This window comes from Oncorhynchus masou, chromosome 8, assembly GCF_036934945.1.
Source record: "Oncorhynchus masou masou isolate Uvic2021 chromosome 8, UVic_Omas_1.1, whole genome shotgun sequence".
Classification (NCBI taxonomy): domain Eukaryota; kingdom Metazoa; phylum Chordata; class Actinopteri; order Salmoniformes; family Salmonidae; genus Oncorhynchus; species Oncorhynchus masou.
This window is the reverse complement of record NC_088219.1, coordinates 15633643-15655278: the sequence shown is the minus strand read 5'-3', so window position 1 is coordinate 15655278 and position 21636 is coordinate 15633643. Positions and strand designations below refer to the sequence as shown.

The 21636-nt window shown below is 40.2% G+C and overlaps 3 protein-coding genes across 3 annotated transcripts; 2 read left to right on the top strand and 1 right to left on the bottom strand.

The window, feature by feature from the left end:
• Positions 1-574: 574 nt before the first annotated feature.
• On the bottom strand, positions 575-6645 carry zgc:175280 (cationic amino acid transporter 2 family protein). Its single transcript, XM_064971193.1, has 11 exons — positions 6052-6645; positions 5665-5820; positions 2654-2816; positions 2394-2530; positions 2058-2280; positions 1823-1959; positions 1578-1680; positions 1343-1476; positions 1090-1256; positions 905-1013; positions 575-713 (listed from the first exon to the last, which is right to left on the bottom strand). The coding sequence occupies exons 1-11, from the start codon at positions 6419-6421 to the stop codon at positions 604-606; spliced, it is 1809 nt and encodes a 602-aa protein (XP_064827265.1). The 5' UTR covers positions 6422-6645; the 3' UTR covers positions 575-603.
• A 3586-nt stretch (positions 6646-10231) lies between these two features.
• On the top strand, positions 10232-13472 carry eif4e1b (eukaryotic translation initiation factor 4E family member 1B). The gene is made up of 7 exons (XM_064971618.1): positions 10232-10488; positions 10672-10775; positions 11167-11262; positions 11464-11527; positions 11641-11754; positions 12761-12900; positions 13357-13472. Exons 1-7 carry the CDS (start codon positions 10462-10464, stop codon positions 13469-13471), a joined length of 660 nt encoding a protein of 219 aa, XP_064827690.1. The 5' UTR covers positions 10232-10461; the 3' UTR covers position 13472.
• A 1902-nt stretch (positions 13473-15374) lies between these two features.
• On the top strand, positions 15375-20126 carry casr (calcium-sensing receptor). The gene is made up of 6 exons (XM_064971617.1): positions 15375-15559; positions 15752-16058; positions 16149-16988; positions 17140-17370; positions 17950-18073; positions 18175-20126. The coding sequence occupies exons 1-6, from the start codon at positions 15375-15377 to the stop codon at positions 19311-19313; spliced, it is 2826 nt and encodes a 941-aa protein (XP_064827689.1). The 3' UTR covers positions 19314-20126.
• The last annotated feature ends 1510 nt before the right edge of the window (positions 20127-21636 follow it).

Below are 21636 nucleotides of genomic sequence, written 5' to 3'. Positions count from 1 at the left end.
GTGAGATAGATTCGAACCCTTGCCAACAGTGGTATATGTATGATGGATGAAGGCAGCAGCACAAATCCAATACCACCCACTCACCACATCATATAAAGCACTTTCATTGTGATATGCACAACATAATAAAAACCACTGGTATTTTCAGTGTACTGTAGGCTACAATGAAGTATATTGGTAAACGTTTGTTAATGTTGGTTACATTACTGGCCTCTTGTGTCATGATTTAAGTAAAAGTGTATTTAAAATTCATCATTACAAGTAGTTTTACATATCGCACAATCAACATGATTTTCAGTGTCAGGGAAACACCTTCAAAGATTAAATTGTTCGCATGATAACTTGAGTTGCTTTATGCAAACTATTCACCTTGTTGTTCAAATTCAAGGGGTATATATTTCAAGAGTTAAAGTGAGTGATTAGCAGTAGGGTATTTTATGGAATGCTCCTTTCAAATCAAAACAGCTTTGAATGGCAATATTAATAACAATTATTATAATTATATCAAATACAATGTATTGATGTTTCCCTTATTTTGAAATCTTGTATTTCAATTCCGGGTCAGATATCAGGGCCACAGGAATCCTCATCCATCACAAAGTTTTACTCCATATTTGTGTTAAGACTTTGTATGTTGACCTGATTGTGTGCATTTTCCAGCCTTTGCTTTTGCACACTGTGATGAACTCCATAACAAAAGTAGATCAATAACCCTGTGAAAAAATACAACGTCACTAATATTTTTGCTACAATAGCATGACATAATTTATTTTCAAATGTATGCGTTGTTGAAGAAGTCAATTCAACGTCTATTCCACGTTGAATCAACTTAATTGAATTGAAATGATGTGGAAACAATGTTGATTCATCCAGTGTGTGCCCAATAGATGCCTAGGTTCCTTACCCACTGCCATCCAAACAGCATAGCGAATCCATGTATCTCCTCCCAACTGAACCATCAGATAGACATTGACAAAGGTACTCACAATAGGAAGTGCTGGTATAAAAGGAACCTGCAGAGATACCAAACAAAATGGGTGTAAATTGTGGAGAAAACCAAATCTGAGTTAAGCTTTGACACAATGTTACCATAAAAGCAGCTCTGGTTGTATTCTGAGGCTGTCTCCAGATGATGAAAACAGTGAGGACCAGCATCAAAAGGATCACAGAGATGATTAAAATGCTCCACCACTCCTGGTTCATCAGGGAATCCACAGCCTTGGTCAGGGAAACGCTCAGAATAATTTCTAAAAGGACTGGGGGACAAAACAAATGTGTCAGACCTCTAAGAGAGTATGACACTGGATATAAAAGGAAACAGGATATAAAGAAAATCGCTCACTGATAAAGACTGTGAACATGGATACATTTTTAGAGGTTTGAGCATTGGGCTGAGAAGGAGGGTTTAGGGCCTCTATCATCGAAAATGATTCAGATGTATTATCACTGGACTCCTCACCAAGATCTGGTTGGTACCTAAATAAAAATGCATACAGAGTAACCAGATAAAATGCATACATGCTTTGGTGTTAAATCCTATTGTGTAAAATGTCTCTGTTCAGATCAATCAAGCATACCTCAATATGAGAATACATATTGCTACAAGAGTGTAGGCGAAGAGTGTTCCAATTGACATCATGTCCACAAGTGCTTTCAGGTCAAATAATAGAGCCATGATTGCTGCAAAAACAAAAATGTGATACATAGTACATTGTGAATACCAACCCAAACAAGGAACAGCATCTGCATTTTACTTTTTAAAATGTCAATACATAGTTAGATGACCTAGGCTTGATGATTTTATGCTGTTCAGCAATGTTACCTGCCACAACACCTGAAGATAGAGTGGCTACCACAGGACTTTGTTGAGAACTCATGTTACTGAGTGGCTTGAAGAGCAGCCCGTCCCTGGCCATCGCAAAGAGGACCCGGGGCATGGGAAACATGGATCCTAGAAGACTGCAAAACCAACACACCATTAACAATCCACCACTTAAACTTTACAAATGACACTACAGGGGACAGCTTATGTAATTATACATAATACCATACCATACCTTGTTGAAAGTGCACAGAGGGAGCCTACAGCCACAGCATACTTTGCAGGGCCCCAGCCTATGTATGTAAAAGCCACAGGTAATGGGCTATTGACACTGAGCATGCAGTAGGGCATCATGAGGGTCAGTGCTGCTGACACACCAAAGTAAGCCAGGAAACAGATCAGCAGGGATGCTATAATGCCCAGAGGGATGGCCTTCTGAGGGTTCTGCACCTCCTCCCCTGGGAGATTACACATACAGATGTTATACATACAGATGAGACTAAGGCACATTGATTATACTTCAGATCATTCTAAAATGCCCAAGGTTTTCAGCACATTATACCACAGTTACCTGTTGTGGCTATGCAGTCAAATCCAACAAAGGCGTAAAAACAGGTTGCAGCTCCTGCCAATGTTCCCTCAACACCAAAGGGGAAGAAGCCACCAACACCGTAATTTGTGGTTTCATTTAGTGCCGATGTGAAGTTTCTGAAGGGGAATGACACACTTCATGTTCTTTGAATTTCAATTTACTGTACTTCATTAGAACACTTATGTCGTATTTCATAATAGTGCTGGAATTAAAAGTAAAAAAATCTATAAAATTCATACTCATTTGTTGTTATGTTCAGGATAGTGTCCTCACTAATGTACCAGTTGTCAATGTCACCTTTGATGAAGCCAGCGATGATAACAAACACCAAGACCACTGTATTAACTGCTGTAAAAACCTTATTCACAATAGCAGACTCTTTAACGCCAAATGCAAGGATCCCTATGGAAGTGATAAATTATTAGAACCAAGAGTAAGCTCCTCATACAGTATACTATATATATATATATATATATATATATATATATATATATATATACACTGAGTGTACAAAACATTAAGGACACCTGCTCTTTCCATGACATAGTAGACTGGCCAGGTGAATCCAGGCAAAAGCTTAGATCCCTTATTTTTTTATTTTACTAGGCAAGTCAGTTAAGAACAAATTCTTATTTACAATGATGGCCTACACTGGTCAAACCCGGAACATGCTGCTCCAATTGTGTGCTGCCCTGTGGTACTCCAAATCACGGCCGGTTGTGATAGAGCCTGGATACGAACCAGGGTGTCTGTAGTGATGCCTCTAGCACTGAGATTCAGAGCCTTAGACCGCTGCACCACTCGGGAGCCCAACTTGATGTCACTTGTTAAATCCACATCAATCAGTGTAGATGAAGGGGAGGAGACAGGTTAAAAGAAGGATTTTTAAGCCTTGAGACGATTGAAATATGGATTGTGTACACGTGCCATTCAGAGGGTGAATGGGAAAGATCAAATATTTATGTGCTTTTGAACGGGGCATGGTAGTAGGTGCTAGGCGCACCAGTTTGTGTCAAGAACTGCAAATCTGCTGTTTTTTTCCACATTTAACAGTTTTCTGTGTGTATCAAGAAGGGTCCACCACCCAAAGGACATCCAGACAACTTGACACAACTGTGGGAAGCATTGGAGTCAACGTGGCCAGCATCCCTGTGGAACGCTTTCAATACCTTGTAGAGTCCATGCCCGACGAATTGAGGCTGTTCTGAGGGCAAAAGTTAGGGTGGGGGGTGCAACTCAATATTAGCAGGGTGTATTTAATGTTTTGTACACTCAATGTATATATACAGTTGAAGTCGGAAGTTTACATAAACTTAGGTTGGAGTCATTAAAACTCGTTTTTCAACCACTCCACACATTTCTTGTTAGCAAACTATAGTTTTGGCAAGTCAGTTAGGACTTTGGCAAGACAGTTATTTTTACAACAATTGTTTACAGACAAATTATTTCACTTAATATTCACTGTATCACAATTCCAGTGGGTCAGAAGTTTACATACACTAAGTTGACTGTGCCTTTAAACAGCTTGGAAAATTCCAGAAAATTTAGAAGCTTCTGATAGGCTAATTGACATAATTTGTTTTTATTTTATTTTAATTTTATTTTTACCCTTTTTCTCCCCAATTTTGTGATATCCAATTGTTTGAGTAGCTATTATCTTGTCTCATCGCTACAACTCCCGTACGGACTCGTGAGAGATGAAGGTTAAAAGTCATGCGTCCTCCGATACACAACCCAACCAAGCCGCACTGCTTCTTAACACAGCGCGCATCCAACCTGGAAGCCAGCCGCACCAATGTGTCGGAGGAAACACTGTGCACCTGGCAACCTTGGTTAGCGCGCACTGCGCCCGGCCCGCCACAGGAGTCGCTGGTGCGCGATGAGACAAGGACATCCCTACCGGCCAAGCCCTCCCTAACCCAGAGTTACGACAGAGCCTGGGCGCAAACCCAGAGTCTCTGATGGCACAGCTGGCGCTGCGCCCTTAACCAATGCGCCACCTGGGAGGCCTAATTGACATCATTTGAGTCAATTGGACGTGTACCTGTGGATGTATTTCAAGTCATACCTTCAAACTCAGTGTCTCTTTGCTTGGTATCATGCAAAAATCTAAAGAAATCAGCCAAGACCTCAGAAAAAAAATTGTAGACCTCCGCAAGTCTGGTTCATACTTGGGAGCAATTTCCAAACGCCTGAAGCTACTAAGTTCATCTGTACAAACAATAGTACGCAAGTATAAATACCATGAGTCCACGCAGCCGTCAAAACGCTCAGGAAGGAGACACGTTCTGTCTCCTAGTGATGAACGTACTTTGGTGCGAAAGTGCAAATCAATCTCAGAACAACAGCAAAGGACCTTGTGAAGATGCTGGAGGAAACAGGTACAAAAGTATCCATATCCACAGTAAAACGAGTCCTATATCGACAGAACCTGATAGGCTGCTCTGTAATGAAGAAGCCACTGCTCCAAAACCGCCATAAAAAAGCTACACTACGGTTTGTTGTGGGGGTGCTTTGCTGCAGGAGGGACTGGTGCACTTCACAAAATAGATGGCATCATGAGGAGGAAAATTAGGTGGATATAGTGCAGCAACATCTCAAGACATCAGTCAGAAAGTTAAAACTTGGTTGCAAATGGGTCTTCCAAATGGACAATGACCCCAAGCATACTTCCAAAGTTGTGGCAAAATGGCAAAGGACAACAAAGTCAAGGTATTGGAGCGGCCATCACAAAGCCCTGACCTCAATCCTATAGAAAATTTGTTGGCAGAACTGAAAAAGCGTGTGCGAGCAAGGAGGCCTACAAACCTGAGTCAGTTATACCAACTCTGTCAGGAGGAATGGGCCAAAATTCACCCAATTTAACTTATTGTGGGAAGCTTGTGGTTGGCTACCCTGAAACGTTCGATCCAAGTTAAACAATTTTATGTCAATGCTACCAAATACTAATTGAGTGTACGTAAACTTCTGACCCACTGTGAATGTGATGAAAGAAATAAAAGCTGAAATAAATAATTCTCTCTACTATTATTCTGACATTTCACATTCTTAGAATAAAGTGGTGATCCTAACTGACCTACGACAGGGATGTTTTACAAGGATTAAATGTCAGGAATTGTGAAAAACTGAGTTTAAATGTATTTGACAAAGGTGTATGTAAACTTCCGACTTCAACTGTATATATAGTTATTTACTGTCACCATTGACCAGTTATTTTGCACCATGAAACCTTTCTGTTAATAGCACTTGCCTGCCAACAGCATGATGAGAGCAGCAGCAAAGAAGTCTGGGTAGGTAGCGAGGCCTGGCATATCCATTGCTGCATGTTGACCTAAAGAGTTGGCAATGGCATTTCCAATGAGGTCATCAAAAGTCCCACTCCATGCCCTGGCTACACTTGATGTTCCTGATCAGAGAAGAAATCAAGAAACCAAAGGAGGTGATGTTGGCTATGTGTGAAGGACCATTACAATATGCCAATGAGACATTGTCAATGCAACAGTGAGCTCTAATTGTTATTGTTGATTGATCCTTGTCATCCTTTATACAATCCCTATGGGCTTGAGCTCTGACAGTAGCTTCCAATAAAACAGATTTTGCATCAAATATTCTATATTCCATATCAGATGTCACTTGCCTATGACATATGACAGCAGCAAGTTCCAGCCAGTGATGAAGGCCCAAATCTCCCCCACTGTCACATAGCTGTACAGGTAGGCAGAGCCAGTCTTGGGCACACGCGATCCAAATTCAGCATAGCACAGCCCTGCGAAAATGGAAGCTATTGCTGCCACAAGGAAAGATATAATTATACTGGGCCCAGCTACGGCCCTGGCCACCTCTCCTGACAGCACATACACGCCAGCCCCCAGTGTGCTGCCAACCCCCAGAGCCACCAGGTCAAGGGTAGTCAGACATCGTTTAAAGTTGGACACCTCCCCCTCTGGCTCCAGGGGTTTCCTACGAGACAGGCTCTGTATGAACAGTAACAGCCTGGCACCAGACATCCTGCAAGAGCAGAAGATCTGTCCATCAAAATGCCATTCATCACATAATTTGTACAACCAACTGGTTTTAGAACACTGAGTAATGGTAGGTGTATATTACATCAAAACAGAGTTCAAATGTATAGACTGACTCGATCTATCAACCAATGACAAGCAGTGTTGATTTTAACTATAGATCTACTGTAAACTGTTGTACATACTGCTTGTAAGACACTACAGACAAAACTACTACTATTGTAAACCTTTGCAAGCAGTACATTCAGTATCTAGTATTTCATAAATAGGATTAGATCATCTTCCACAAACATTACACATTTGATAACAAGATCAGTGACAAATACAATTTGTCAAAATCAAACAAAGCTATGACCAGCTGTATGTTTAACCCATATGAACTTCATCAAGCAAACAATAAGCTCTTATCTTTTGAAAATTAGATTTGTGATAGACTATAGCAGTGGATATTCTTCTCCCTGTTTCATAAATACGTTTTGATATTAGATATTTTCAGTTCATGCATGGAAGACATACTGCCCGTAGAGCAGCAGATGAGACCATACAGATCCACTCCTTTTGACCAAGTCTGCAGTACAGAAGGCAACAGTGCAGGTCACTATTAGTATTAAGTTAAGGTAATCTTACCTTCTTGGCTGTGTGCTAAGGTGCGGACCCTCTGGGTTGTCATGGATTCTGTCCTCGGTATTCATGGGCACACACCCATCCTATAGCTTCTCTCCTGTTAACTTTCACATCTCTGAAGTACAAGCATTTTAGACAGATTATGTTACATTTCAGATGTCTGTGCCATTTCTGAAAAAGAGGACCAGACTGATTTGTTGAAGAACTTGGACTTGGTCCGCAACCTGTCCATAATTGGTCATGTCAACGGCTCAAGGGGTTGTTTTAGAGAATATGTCCAATAGACTGGGGTTTTAATAAATTATTTGTTTATTGTTTTTATTTAATTGTTGTTTTTTGGTTACAGTATGGTGGTGAATTCATTATTTTAGGGATGCATGGTAGTGACTTGAGCTTGATGCTCACCTTCATGGCAAAACCTATATGAACATTCCAGAACAGGGCACATTTAGGTGACCTATGATGTAAAAGGTAATAAGGTACATACAGTATTTCATAATTTACTCATGTATTTCATAACCAGTTGACGATCACAGTCCTCTAGAAGATGTATCAAATCCCCACTTCAATAGCTCTTATTCTCTAATAGGAAATATTTTGGGTTCATAGCGTATTGACTGTGTTTGGAAATTTTACAACCATAGACAAACATATAGTATGATTTATGACAATAAATCATAATTAAATAAAACACTGCATATTTATTTTCGTTATTGCTTCTACTAAATTTCATGAGTTCTAAAATGTCAATGATTATGCTTTGTTATATTAACGTGCTCTAAGTGTGCAAAATGAATATGCTTTAGAATTCACTGTGAAATTGGAGTTCAGGCCCACTCCCTTCAGTCCAGAAGCTCTGTACTGCACATGTGGAATCCTCTGATTTTTGTGGAGAAATCTGTTGTGAACACTTATGAGTATGGTGGGCTGAATTTTCAGGCACTTACTACCTTAAATAACACTTTTAAGATCAATTGGATAAAACAATTCCTAAGAAGACCCACTTCTATGTGGAACTTTATTCCTCATCATGTCTTCTCTACTTTTGGTGGCCTTAACTTCATGTTGGATTGCAATTATAATATTGACAAAGTTCCAGTGAAACTTTCTGCTTTTCATCAGCAGGTTCTCTTTTCTTGATCCCGAGCATCATTTTTCTCCACACATATTATACAGTTTAAGTCAGAAGTTTACATACACCTTAGCCAAATACATTTAAGCTCAGTTTCACAATTCCTGACATTTAATCCTAGTAAAAATTCCCTGTCTTAGGTCAGTTAGGATCACCACTTTATTTTAAGAATGTTTATTTCAGCTTTTCTTTCATCACATTCCCAGTGGGTCAGAAGTTTACGTACACACAATTAGTATTTGGTAGCATTGCCTTAACATTGTTTAACTTGGATCAAATGTTTTAGGTTGCCTTCCTCAAGCTTCCCACAATAAGTCGGGTGAATTTTGGCCCATTCCTCCTGACAGAGCTGGTGTAACTGACTCAGGTTTGTAGGCCTCCTTGCTCGCACACGCTTTTTCAGTTCTGCCAACAAATTTTCTATAGGATTGAGGTCAGGGCTTTGTGATGGCCACTCCAATACCTTGACTTTGTGGTCCTTAAGCCATTTTGCCACAACTTTGGAAGTATGCTTGGGGTCATTGTCCATTTGGAAGACCCATTTGCAACCAAGTTTTAACTTTCTGACTGATGTCTTGAGATGTTGCTTCAATATATCGACCTAATTTTCCTCCTTGTGACGCCATCTATTTTGTGAAGTGTACCAGTCCCTCCTGCAGCAAAGCACCCCCACATCATGATGCTGCCACCCCTGTGCTTCATAGTTGGGATGGTGTTCTTCGGCTTGCAAGCATCCCCCTTTTTCCTCCAAACATAACGATGGTCGTTATGGCCAAACAGCTCTATTTTTGTTTCATCAGACCAGAGGACATTTCTCCAAAAAGTGCAATCTTTGTCCCCATGTGCAGTTGCAAACCGTAGTCTGGCTTTTTTATGGCGGTTTTGGAGCAGTGGCTTCTTCATTACTGAGCAGCCTATCAGGTTATGTAGATATAGGACTCATTTTACTGAGGATATGGATACTTTTGTACCCGTTTCCTCCAGTATCTTCACAAGGTCCTTTGCTGTTGTTCTGGGAATGATTTGCACTTCTCAACAAAGTACGTTCATCTCTCGGAGACAGAACAAGTCTCCTTCCTGGCTGCTTGGTCCCATGGTGTTTATACTTGCGTACTATTGTTTGTACAGATGAGCATGGTACCTTCAGGCGGTTGGACATTTCTCCCAAGGATGAACCAGACTTGCGGAGGTCTACAATTTTGTTCTGATGTCTTGGCAGATTTCTTTTGATTTTTCCATGATGTCAAGCAAAGAGGCACTGCGTTTGAAGGCAGGCCTTGAAATACATCCACAGGTACACTTCCAATTGACTCAAATTATGTCAATTAGCCTATCAGAAGCTTCTAAAGCCAGGACATAATTTTCTGGAATTTTCCAAGCTGTTTAAAGGCACAGTCAACTTAGTGTATGGAAACTTGTATTCATGTCAGGAATCTGTATTCATGTCAGGAATCAGTAGATTTATAATTTAACACATTTATGAAAATGTTACACTATTATGGAGAGATGTGCTGCTTGGATTCTTTACCTACAATAGAAATAAGTTGAAACAGTTTTATGCAATTCATTTCAGATTTTTTTGGGGCCAAATTTCATATTCACAAATGAAAATTTACAAACAAAACACTACATTTTCTTACTTTACAAAAATACATGTAACTATGTTTTAAGACAATTAAATACTCTACCAACAAAAAGGCATTTAGAATTCTAAATGTGTGTAGGACTCTTATTAAGACCCTTGTGTAACTTGATATTGTATGTACCCCCTAGCCCAAATGTCCTTTGTATATTCCTTAAATATACTTGTGTTCCCCCCCCCCCATGTACTTTTTGTATTGATTTAATTCTATTTAAAAAATTATCTGATTTCCCCCCAGCAAATGTCCATAACGTGCCTGAAGAATAATGAAAACTACCGTATGTTGCCTACGGCACCATCTTGTGGTAAATGCTTAAAGTACATGGGTGAAATGCCAACATGTCATAACTGAAGTTTAATAAGAGATACTGTATATAATGACGAGATGGTCTTATCTCCGCCCTAACAATTGGAGTCGTTCCTAAGGCGGGAAGGAAGCTGTCTTCAAAGCGGTCTGCTTATCGCTGTATTCCCGCGTGGAAAGATTATGACGGGAAAGGACTCTCTCGCTTTGCCTCTTCCTCTCTGGTTTAATCCAAATTTCGTTAAAAATCCACCGGAAAAACCCGTTTCAATTATCTGCGACACCTCAAGTGCCACACCTGCTTCGTCAAACTAATTACGTTCATGATGGCGTGCGTTGCAGTTCGCTTGGTAAGATTTCATTAGGCTATATTTTGCTGGAATTCTAGTTTTAAATTGACTAACTTTCCTTTAGAACAGTTTTGTTAAAATAATTATTGCTTTTTTGATACCGGTGCCTTTTAATTCAATCGAAGTCGTCTCCCTACACGTTTCCTATATGGCTATTTTATAAATGTCTTCTCCCATTTTTAGGACAAAGGAGCCCTAAAAAAGATTGATGGAGCCCAAAAAAAGGTTGATAATAAAGTGGCACGCGTTGTTGTGGGACCACATGTGAAGCATCCCCTACAAAACAGGTGTGTTTTCCGGTTGATAGATTTATTGGTACATTTCAATTACTTGGAAGTTTCTATTTTGTCAATCAGTAACATTTACAGTTTGGTGTGTTCATTACGCTGATTGTTGCAAAACGTTTCGTCTGCTAAATGTTTTCGCAACCAACCGTTTACTCAATGGAAAACGTTTAGCAACGAAAGGTAATTTTATATTGGACCAATTCGGGTAGGTCCCTCTAATTTTAATTTACTCTGTTTGGTTCTTTAACGGTAAATGGTTTCTGTTGCAATATGGAATTTAATGTGCAGGAAGTGAAATCACTTGCAAATCAGTTTTAAGTTATCTGATTTGTAATATTTGGAGGTCCACCAACCCCTCCTTTTATTCAATCACTTGTGCATTGTGTTTCAGATGGGCTCTCTGGTTCTACAAGAACGATAAGAGCAAAATGTGGCAGGACAATCTAAGGCTCATCACGAAGTTTGACACAGTGGAAGACTTCTGGGCGTGAGTTTTGCAGTTTCCTTGATTTACAGTAGACTAAATGGCTGATATCCTTGACAGTTTTACATCTACTGTGGCGATCTGAAACTTCTAGGCAAGTTTCAGTAAATTAAACCTACAAAAGTATATTGAGAACCTATGATGTAGGTCACCAACACTTTTTTTTGTTGTCATCTTGGCTGAAAATGTATTTTTTTTATATAGGTTGTACAACAACATTCAGCTGGTGAGCAAGCTTTCATCTGGTTGTGACTACTCAGTTTTCAAGGTGATGTAGACTTTTGGAGTATCCTTCAGTTTGAGATTTACATTTTCCATAATACTTCTTGTACATGTACTCCTATATTAATTGGACTAAAGTGATCCTGTCACTTCCCCCAGGATGGCATTGAGCCAATGTGGGAAGACCGGCGTAACAAGTGTGGAGGACGCTGGCTGATTACACTGTCGAAGCAGCAGAGGCACACTGAACTCGACCGCTTCTGGAAGGAGACTGTCAGTTTTGTAACACTATGAAAACCAGAAATACTGTTTTCTCAATATTTGTCAGAAAGCTGATTCAAATCCGAATAAAATGATTGGTTACATTATTTAGCAGAAGGTATTGTGGGTGTAGCAATGCTTGTTCCTAGCTCCAACAGTGCAGTATAATCAAATAATAATACCATCGAAAAGTAAAATAATGGAATTAAGAAATACTCGGACGATCAATGTCTGAGTACAGAGTATAACTATGTGATGTAAAGACATTATGGACAGTGGATATATTATGTAGTATATGTACAGCAATAGATTAAAATGATAGTGTATACATATGAAATGGGTAAAACATTATTAAAGTGACCAGTGTTCCATGTCTGTACATAGGGCAGCAGCCTCCAAGGTGTAGGGTTGAGTAACTGGGTGGTAGCTGGCTAGTGAATAAGTTCAGGGCGGGAGGCTGGGAGTGATGGCTATTTAAGTCTGATGGCCTTCAGATATAAGCTGTTTTTCAGATATAAGCTGTTTTTCAGTCCCAGCTTTGATGTACCTGTACTGACCTCGTTTTCTGGATAATAACGGGGTGAATAGGCTGTGGCTCAGGTGGTTGAAGTCCTTGATGATCTTGGCATTGTGACACCGGTGCTGTAGATGTCCTGGAGGGACATGTCCTTGATAATCAAGTTGGAGGCCTGCGTGGCCACGCAGTCATGGGAGTACAGGAGGGGGCTGAACACGTATCCTTGTGGGGCCCCTGTGTTGCAGCTCAGTGATGTGGTGGTGTTGTTGCCTATCTTCCCCAACTCAGGATGGCCTGTCAGGAGGTCTAGGACCCTGTTAGGGTTCAGACCCAGGGCCCTGTAAGACTGAGGAAACCAATGATGTGGGACCACTGAATTAATACTGTCCCCTGTTTTTGTTGCTGGAGCGGAATCTAACTGTAGTCCTCTGAAATGCAAGAAATCTTTACTTTATGCATTTCCTTCAAATGAATGATTTTAAATGTTTGTTTTTTTAACAGCTCCTTTGCCTCATTGGAGAGGGCTTTGGCTCCTTCAGCAGGGATGTTTGTGGCGCTGTCATTAATGTTCGAGCCAAAGGTGACAAAATTGCCATCTGGACCACCGATACAGAGAATGGAGAAGCAGTTACCTATATTGGGTAAGTCTGACATTATTCAGTGTGGCCGGACAAAATTACTAGTTTCTGTAGTGTCATGTCTACCCTGATTCACAGGTGTCTTGACAGACTTGTCATATTTGCCTTGAGCAGTCATGGATTTTATCTGCCGGCTTCACTCCAGTTACAGCTAGGCTTGGGCCAGATGTGTCCTGTTGGCCATCATGTTGTAAACTATAATTGTTCAGGATGAGGACATTTGCATAGCAACCTAATGAAAAATGGATTTCCATTAGACCAAGGAAAGACCTAATGGTGCAATCCATTGCTCCCAGGATATTAGAATTACATATAGCATTGGCTACAAATAATTGCCATCAACCATTTCCCTCATACATCCAGCTTTAACAGCTTTTTTTTTATTTTCAAAGCTATCTTTGTTTGATCATGTGATTGGTCAGCTAAATTAATGTTTTACCGTATGATTCATATTTTCAGACGAAAGTACAAGGAAGGACTAGGCCTACCTCCAAAACTCGTCATTGGATATCAAGCTCATGCAGACACAGCCACCAAAAGCAATTCAATAACAAAGAACAAGTTTGTGGTGTAGAAATGTTTTTCCAAGTCTCCTATAACAAAGGACAAGTCTGCTCTTTATGTTTTTCTGTACTGTAATTTAAGTTTGTATTTGTGCTTAATTCATTACCTTATTTAAATAGTAACTTTGGCATGATACACGTGGGAGACATTGTTTCTTTTGACATTATTTTGTGACCTACAAAATAAAATGTATTTGTCTTTGCAATTTTCTTCAGATCTTGGAATTGTATTTGACACTACACTAACCCCTGAATTTGGTCCGCCATTTCAGTGTATAACTAAGATTTGGGAATTACCTTTTTTTTTCTCCCGAATTTACTCAACTACAACGAACTTGAAAAAGGAGTGACCAAATATTGGCTCCTCTCCTAAAGGAAATGGACTGCCCTCCTAGTTAATGTTTCATCTCATTCAGATGCGGGGTTTGGCAAAACCACTGAGCTGAATTAATTCGAGACTAGAATTGCAGGAGTCTTTGTTCCAACAGCATTACATTTTTGTTATTAGTTGTATTTCCTTTGGTTTGTCTGAAATCAAGGTAAGATTCTCTTGCCTCAGCTCTTCATATGATGGATAGTGTTGTTGTATACCATTAAATGGAAACACATTGTGCTTTTGGGAAATTAACTGTATATACAATCATTGGGTTTATCTTAACACCTGTTTCACTTGTTTACTAAAGCTGCATTAGCATTATGTGGAAATAACTTTATCAATTATTTTGAAGGAAACTCGTTTTTAATGTATTCATAAAGTAAAGACTAAGGAACTAGGTAAGAGTACATACTTGGAAGATGTTTGCTTTCAATTATGCATTGTGTTATGGGAATTATGTGACCTGGGGCACCCGAGTGGTGCAAGGCACTGCATCTCAGTGCTGGAGATGTCACTACGGACAACCTGGTTCGAATCCAGGCTGTATCACACTGGCTTTGATTGGGAGTCCCGTAGGCTGGCGCACAATTGGCCAAGTGACATCTGGGTGTGGCCATTGTAAATAAGAATTGGTTCCCTAACCCTTGTCTAGTAAAAGGTATTAAAAAAAATGCTCTCAGACATTACTATGCCACGTGAAATTAAATTATGGTTGATGGTAGCCTTGTAATCCATCCTCCTTGGGTTTTCATTATTGTAATATCCAATCACTTTTGCCAGTCACAGCAAACACTCATCTACTGTGGATGTACAGTATCAGATTTTCACACCAATCAGTTTAATTTCTTAGTTGGGCACACATTTGAAAGTTAGGTTGGTATAGACGGGGCCCTGCCGACCTCTGTATAACCTGTTCAGTATCCTTTTCCAGAGAGTGTTCTAGCAGGCTTTTGCTCAATAGCACAATCCTGCTCTAGCATTTTTCCAGGATAATTAGCCAGACGCAGGCCGTTATTACTCCCTCTCCATGGTGACCGGGTACACTGGCCACAGCATTGCACTAGCAGGAAGGAAGAGCAGTGGAGTGTGACGCCGCTCTCAGTGCATGTCACTCCTACTGTGCATCTACAAGAGGGGAAAAGACTACAACAATAGGAGCTCAGACACTTGTAATGCTTCTATACCCAAAAGGGTTCACGGTGCAGAGTGACTTTTTCCTCCGTGTTCTACATTGGACAAGATCTAACAATGGCAGTCATTAGGGCCAAACATGGTTAGCTATATTTCATTAACCTTTAAAACATTGTCTTTTTTAAATACTTTTTTTTCACAGGATTGTGCAAGACAATTGACTTGTCAAACTAAGAATATACACATTTCTAATTCTCTCTTTAATGGACTTCTCACACTGTTTTTCAGATCAAGAACAGCATGAGTCAGAAACAAGGCGAGAGCCAGAGTCACTGGAGGGGACAAGACTGAGGTTAACTCTGAAGTCTAATGTGCTGAGAGAATAAGCCGCTCCTGAGAGCTAAACGATGAGATTTTACCTGTATTACCTGGTGCTTTTGGGCTTCAGTTCTGTCATCTCCACCTATGGGCCTCATCAGAGAGCACAGAAGACTGGGGATATTCTGCTGGGCGGGCTGTTTCCAATGCACTTTGGTGTTACCTCCAAAGACCAAGACCTGGCAGCGCGACCAGAATCCACAGAGTGTGTACGGTAAGGTTTGAATCTGCAATTGAGGCTATGTTTATTTTTATGCAAAACTGTATAAACTATGCTTTGTGCTAACTGAGGATGAAATGTTCTTTAAATATATAAATTCATGTATTGCAGTCAGTATTATTGGATTGTACTTCATGAAAAACAAAAGGTATCTAAATGCATGTTATGGTGTGCTGCCCCTTGCAGGTACAATTTCCGGGGATTCCGTTGGCTTCAGGCCATGATTTTTGCAATAGAGGAGATCAACAACAGCAGTACTCTCCTGCCCAACATCACACTGGGCTACAGGATCTTTGACACCTGCAACACCGTGTCCAAGGCCCTGGAGGCTACCCTCAGTTTCGTAGCACAGAATAAGATTGACTCTCTTAACTTGGATGAATTCTGTAACTGCACAGATCACATCCCTTCGACTATAGCAGTGGTGGGGGCTTCTGGGTCAGCAGTCTCCACTGCTGTTGCCAATCTGTTGGGCCTCTTCTACATCCCACAGGTGAGTTACAATCTCAATTCCAATTTCCTGATTTATTTAAATCGATCAACAACAAATCACAGTAACTTTATTCCCCCTGTACTGCTGCAGATTAGCTATGCCTCTTCCAGTCGCCTGCTGAGCAACAAGAACCAGTTCAAATCCTTCATGAGGACCATTCCCACAGATGAGCACCAGGCCACTGCCATGGCAGATATCATTGACTACTTCCAATGGAATTGGGTCATTGCAGTGGCGTCTGATGATGAGTATGGACGTCCAGGGATTGAAAAATTTGAGAAAGAGATGGAAGAACGAGACATTTGTATCCATCTGAGTGAGCTGATCTCTCAGTACTTTGAGGAGTGGCAGATCCAAGGATTGGTTGACCGTATTGAGAACTCCTCAGCTAAAGTTATAGTCGTTTTCGCCAGTGGGCCTGACATTGAGCCTCTTATCAAAGAGATGGTCAGACGGAACATCACAGACCGCATCTGGTTGGCCAGCGAGGCTTGGGCAACCACCTCCCTCATCGCCAAACCAGAGTACCTTGATGTTGTAGTTGGGACCATTGGCTTTGCACTCCGAGCAGGCGAAATACCTGGCTTCAAGGACTTCTTACAAGAGGTCACACCAAAGAAATCCAGCCACAATGAGTTTGTCAGGGAGTTTTGGGAGGAGACTTTTAACTGCTATCTGGAAGACAGCCAGAGACTGAGAGACAGTGAGAATGGGAGCACCAGTTTCAGACCATTGTGTACTGGAGAGGAGGACATTATGGGTGCAGAGACCCCATATCTGGATTACACTCATCTTCGTATTTCCTATAATGTGTATGTTGCAGTTCACTCCATTGCACAGGCCCTGCAGGACATTCTCACCTGCATTCCTGGACGGGGTCTTTTTTCCAACAACTCATGTGCCGATATAAAGAAAATAGAAGCATGGCAGGTAAATGGATACTTTAAAAAGAGTAGGAAATCTAATGACTAACATTGACACATCCATTTGTATACTCTTTTTGTTTGCTCCCAGCTTTGTTGAACCCTTTGTATACTTTCCTATATCCCTTCCTAATCAAATACCTGGCTCTGTGTTCCAGGTTCTCAAGCAGCTCAGACATTTAAACTTCTCAAACAGTATGGGAGAAAAGGTACATTTTGATGAGAATGCTGATCCATCAGGAAACTACACCATTATCAATTGGCACCGGTCTCCTGAGGATGGTTCTGTTGTGTTTGAAGAGGTCGGTTTCTACAACATGCGAGCTAAGAGAGGAGTTCAACTTTTCATTGATAACACAAAGATTCTGTGGAATGGATATAATACTGAGGTATGTTGCTCCAAACAGGGACAATCAACATAGGACTTTCTGATTTGCAGGTTTTGCATGGGTGGAGTTTTGGCTTGCCTGGTGACATCACCAGGCGGTGTGAATTTATTTGTATTTATTTAACCTTCATTTAACTAGGCAAGCCAGCTAAGAACAAATTCTTATTTACAATGACGGCCTACCAAAATTAGGGATAGACCAAAAATTAATATAGACCAATAATTAATTAATTAGTAAATTAATATAGACCAATAAAATAGCTCAATCTCTCTGCCAATAACAGCTAGTTTACAGATTACACATCCATCCCCCTCAGACCACTCCCAGATAGTCCTATCAAAATTCTTGCTTGAGAAAGTGTTGTGCTAAAAAGCCATTTTTGTTGCTTTTTGACCATTTTAATGGACAACTATTACCGTAAGGCACTTAATTGTTACCCAGAAATGATTTGATATTGATTTTTTTTTTGTAAATGTATTCTTCCTAAAATACAGTATGTGCTGCATTTTGTTTCTATTGTGTCTGTATCCAAAATCATATGATGCATGATCTTTGTCTGGGTTTCTGTCATTTCATTAGGTGCCATTCTCTAACTGTAGTGAAGATTGTGAACCAGGCACCAGAAAGGGGATTATAGAAAGCATGCCAACGTGTTGCTTTGAATGTACAGAATGCTCAGAAGGAGAGTATAGTGATCACAAAGGTAAGAAAGACAGTGAAAAATCTGAACTACCCCATTATATAAATCTATAACTATTTCATGTTTCTATCAAAAATCCAAACACTACTTCTCTATTCCTGCAGATGCCAGTGTTTGTACCAAGTGTCCCAATGACTCATGGTCTAATGAGAACCACACATCCTGTTTCCTGAAGGAGATAGAGTTTCTGTCTTGGACAGAGCCCTTTGGGATCGCCTTGGCATTATGCTCTGTGCTGGGGGTATTCTTGACAGCATTTGTGATGGGAGTGTTTATCAGATTTCGCAACACCCCAATTGTTAAGGCCACAAACAGAGAGCTATCATACCTCCTCCTGTTCTCACTTATCTGCTGTTTTTCCAGCTCCCTCATCTTCATTGGTGAACCCCAGGACTGGACATGCCGTCTACGCCAGCCTGCATTCGGGATAAGTTTTGTTCTCTGCATCTCCTGCATCCTGGTCAAAACTAACCGAGTACTTCTAGTGTTCGAAGCAAAGATCCCCACCAGTCTCCATCGTAAGTGGTGGGGGCTAAACTTGCAGTTCCTGTTGGTGTTCCTGTTCACATTTGTGCAAGTGATGATATGTGTGGTCTGGCTTTACAATGCTCCTCCGGCGAGCTACAGGAACCATGACATTGATGAGATCATTTTCATTACATGCAATGAGGGCTCTATGATGGCGCTTGGCTTCCTAATTGGGTACACATGCCTGCTGGCAGCCATATGCTTCTTCTTTGCATTTAAATCACGAAAACTGCCAGAGAATTTTACCGAGGCTAAGTTCATCACCTTCAGCATGCTCATCTTCTTCATCGTCTGGATCTCTTTCATCCCTGCCTACTTCAGCACTTATGGAAAGTTTGTGTCGGCTGTGGAGGTCATCGCCATACTAGCCTCCAGCTTTGGACTGCTGGCCTGTATTTTCTTCAATAAAGTCTACATCATCCTCTTCAAACCGTCCAGGAACACTATAGAGGAGGTTCGCTGTAGCACTGCGGCCCATTCTTTCAAAGTGGCAGCCAAGGCTACTCTGAGACACAGCTCAGCCTCCAGGAAGAGGTCCAGCAGTGTGGGGGGATCCTGCGCCTCAACTCCCTCCTCATCCATCAGCCTCAAGACCAATGACAATGACTCCCCATCAGGTCAGCAGAGAATCCATAAGCCAAGAGTAAGCTTTGGAAGTGGAACAGTTACTCTGTCCTTGAGCTTTGAGGAGTCCAGAAAGAATTCTATGAAGTAGGGAAGTGTCTTTTGGTGGGCAGAGGGCCTTGTCAAAACCTGAGTTGGTGTTGCATTCTTTGTTGGTTGGGTAGTTGTAGCAGAAATTATGATATTAAAAGCTTTGATGTATTCAGAATGGTGACACAGCATAGGTGGCCAAGATACCATTATATTACAATAATCTGTGTTGTTCATTATGAGGACATTTCAAAATGCGGAAAATTGTCAAATACATAATTTACTGCGTTTTCTTGAGAATAGAATAGCCCATTCAAGTCAATGTTGAGCAGACATTAATTAGTAATACTTTCCATACCAATTGTCAATAACAATAGATTCACATTGTCAAAGTTCAACTATGACCTGTAAAATACATGAGGTATAACAGTAGACAATAAGACTATGTAATTCACTCTGAGCACAGGACATAGGCCTACTAATGTAGGCTATATCAGTCTCTTTCCTGTCATTAGGCCAGTGTTTAACAACGCTGGTCACACAGTACCCACGACAGAACACCATTTTGTTGTAGCCCTGGACAAACGCACCTCATTCAACTCATTGAGGGCCTGATGATTAGTTGACAAGTTGAATCAGGTGTGCTTGTCCAGGGTAACAATAAAAATGTGTGCTGTTGGGGGTACTTGAGGACCAGGGTTGGGAAACATTACATTAGGACTACTGTAGGTTCTTCAATATGGTGTCATACTACTGTCTGGTTGTTTTCTGCAAGTGTTTATTTCACCAAGTTACTGCACATGTTAGACCTATACACTGGAATAAAAGGTTTGTTTTCACAATGCATCCAATGACAATAAAATCACCATATGCCAAAGAAGAGAAGCATCAGAGTCTGCAATAAGTAGCCTATGAGTGGAAGCTAATCAGATGTAGGCGAGAAGTGGAAGCCTATCATTGCATCAGTCTGTCTGGGGACACACATGGAGAAGAGGCTTTTATTTCAGCCCTACACTAACACACCTTTGGTATCCTGGCGTTCACACATTTTGTTTGTGCATGCTGCCACCTAATGTGCAGTAGTGTGTGTTCAATTACATAACATTTTGTGGTACAAAAAGGAAGAGGGTAAAAGGAAAACATTGCACCACCAACTAACACCGAAATACCACTATTATATACCACCAACTAACACCTATATACCACCAACTAAAACCTTTATACCATGATTATATACCACCAACTAACACCTAAATACCACTGTTATATACCACCAACTAAAACCAATATATCACTATTATATACCACCAACTAACACCTAAATACCACGATTATATACCACCAACTAATACCTATATACCACTGTTATATACCACCAACTAAAACCAATATATCACTATTATATACCGCCAACTAACACATATATACCACTATTACATACCACCAACTAAAACCTATATATAACTATTATATACCACCAACTAATACCTAAATACCACTATTATATACCACCAACTAACACAAATAAACCACTATTATATACCACCAACCAGCAAATATATACCAATATTATATACAACTATAATACACCAACTAACACCTATATACCACTATTATATACCGCCAACTAACACCTATATACCACTATTATATACCACCAACTTACACCTGCATTCCATTATTATATACCACCAACTAACACCTCTATACCACTATTATATACCACCAACTAACACCTATATACCACTATTATATACCACCAATTAACACCTACATACCACCAACTAACACCTTTATACCACTATGATATATCACAAACTAATGCCTATATACCACAATTATATACCACCAAATAATACCTATATGCCACTATTATTATATACCACTATTATATACAATTTACTAACAAATATATACCAATATTATATACAACTATAATACACCACCAACTAACACGTACATACCACTATTATATACCACTATAATATACCTCCAACTAACACCTATATACCACCAACTAACATCTATATACAACTATTATATACCATTATTACATACCACCAACTAACACCTATATACCACTATTATATACCACCAACTAACATCTATATACAACCATTATATACCACTATTATATATATATTTTTTTTTTATTTCACCTTTATTTAACCAGGTAGGCTAGTTGAGAACAAGTTCTCATTTGCAACTGCGACCTGGCCAAGATAAAGCATAGCAGTGTGAACAAACAACACAGAGTTACACATGGAGTAAACAATTAACAAGTCAATAACACAGTAGAAAAAAAGGAGAGTCTATATACATTGTGTGCAAAAGGCATGAGGAGGTAGGCGAATAATTACCATTTTGCAGATTAGCACTGGAGT

Bases quoted from the DNA above. Each gene is read 5' to 3' on its own strand.
- zgc:175280 (XM_064971193.1), bottom strand. From the start codon at position 6,421: ATGTCTGGTGCCAGGCTGTTACTGTTCATACAGAGCCTGTCTCGTAGG. The intron at 1,681-1,822 runs GTAACATTGCTG...TTGTTTTTGCAG, and splicing joins ATCTTCAGGTGTTGTGGCAG to CAATCATGGCTCTATTATTT. The intron at 1,257-1,342 runs GTGAGCGATTTT...TTTGTCCCCCAG, and splicing joins CATGTTCACAGTCTTTATCA to TCCTTTTAGAAATTATTCTG.
- casr (XM_064971617.1), top strand. From the start codon at position 15,375: ATGAGATTTTACCTGTATTACCTGGTGCTTTTGGGCTTCAGTTCTGTC. The intron at 15,560-15,751 runs GTAAGGTTTGAA...TGCCCCTTGCAG, and splicing joins GAATCCACAGAGTGTGTACG to GTACAATTTCCGGGGATTCC. The intron at 16,059-16,148 runs GTGAGTTACAAT...GTACTGCTGCAG, and splicing joins GCCTCTTCTACATCCCACAG to ATTAGCTATGCCTCTTCCAG.
- eif4e1b (XM_064971618.1), top strand. From the start codon at position 10,462: ATGATGGCGTGCGTTGCAGTTCGCTTG. The intron at 10,489-10,671 runs GTAAGATTTCAT...TCCCATTTTTAG, and splicing joins CGTGCGTTGCAGTTCGCTTG to GACAAAGGAGCCCTAAAAAA. The intron at 10,776-11,166 runs GTGTGTTTTCCG...ATTGTGTTTCAG, and splicing joins AAGCATCCCCTACAAAACAG to ATGGGCTCTCTGGTTCTACA.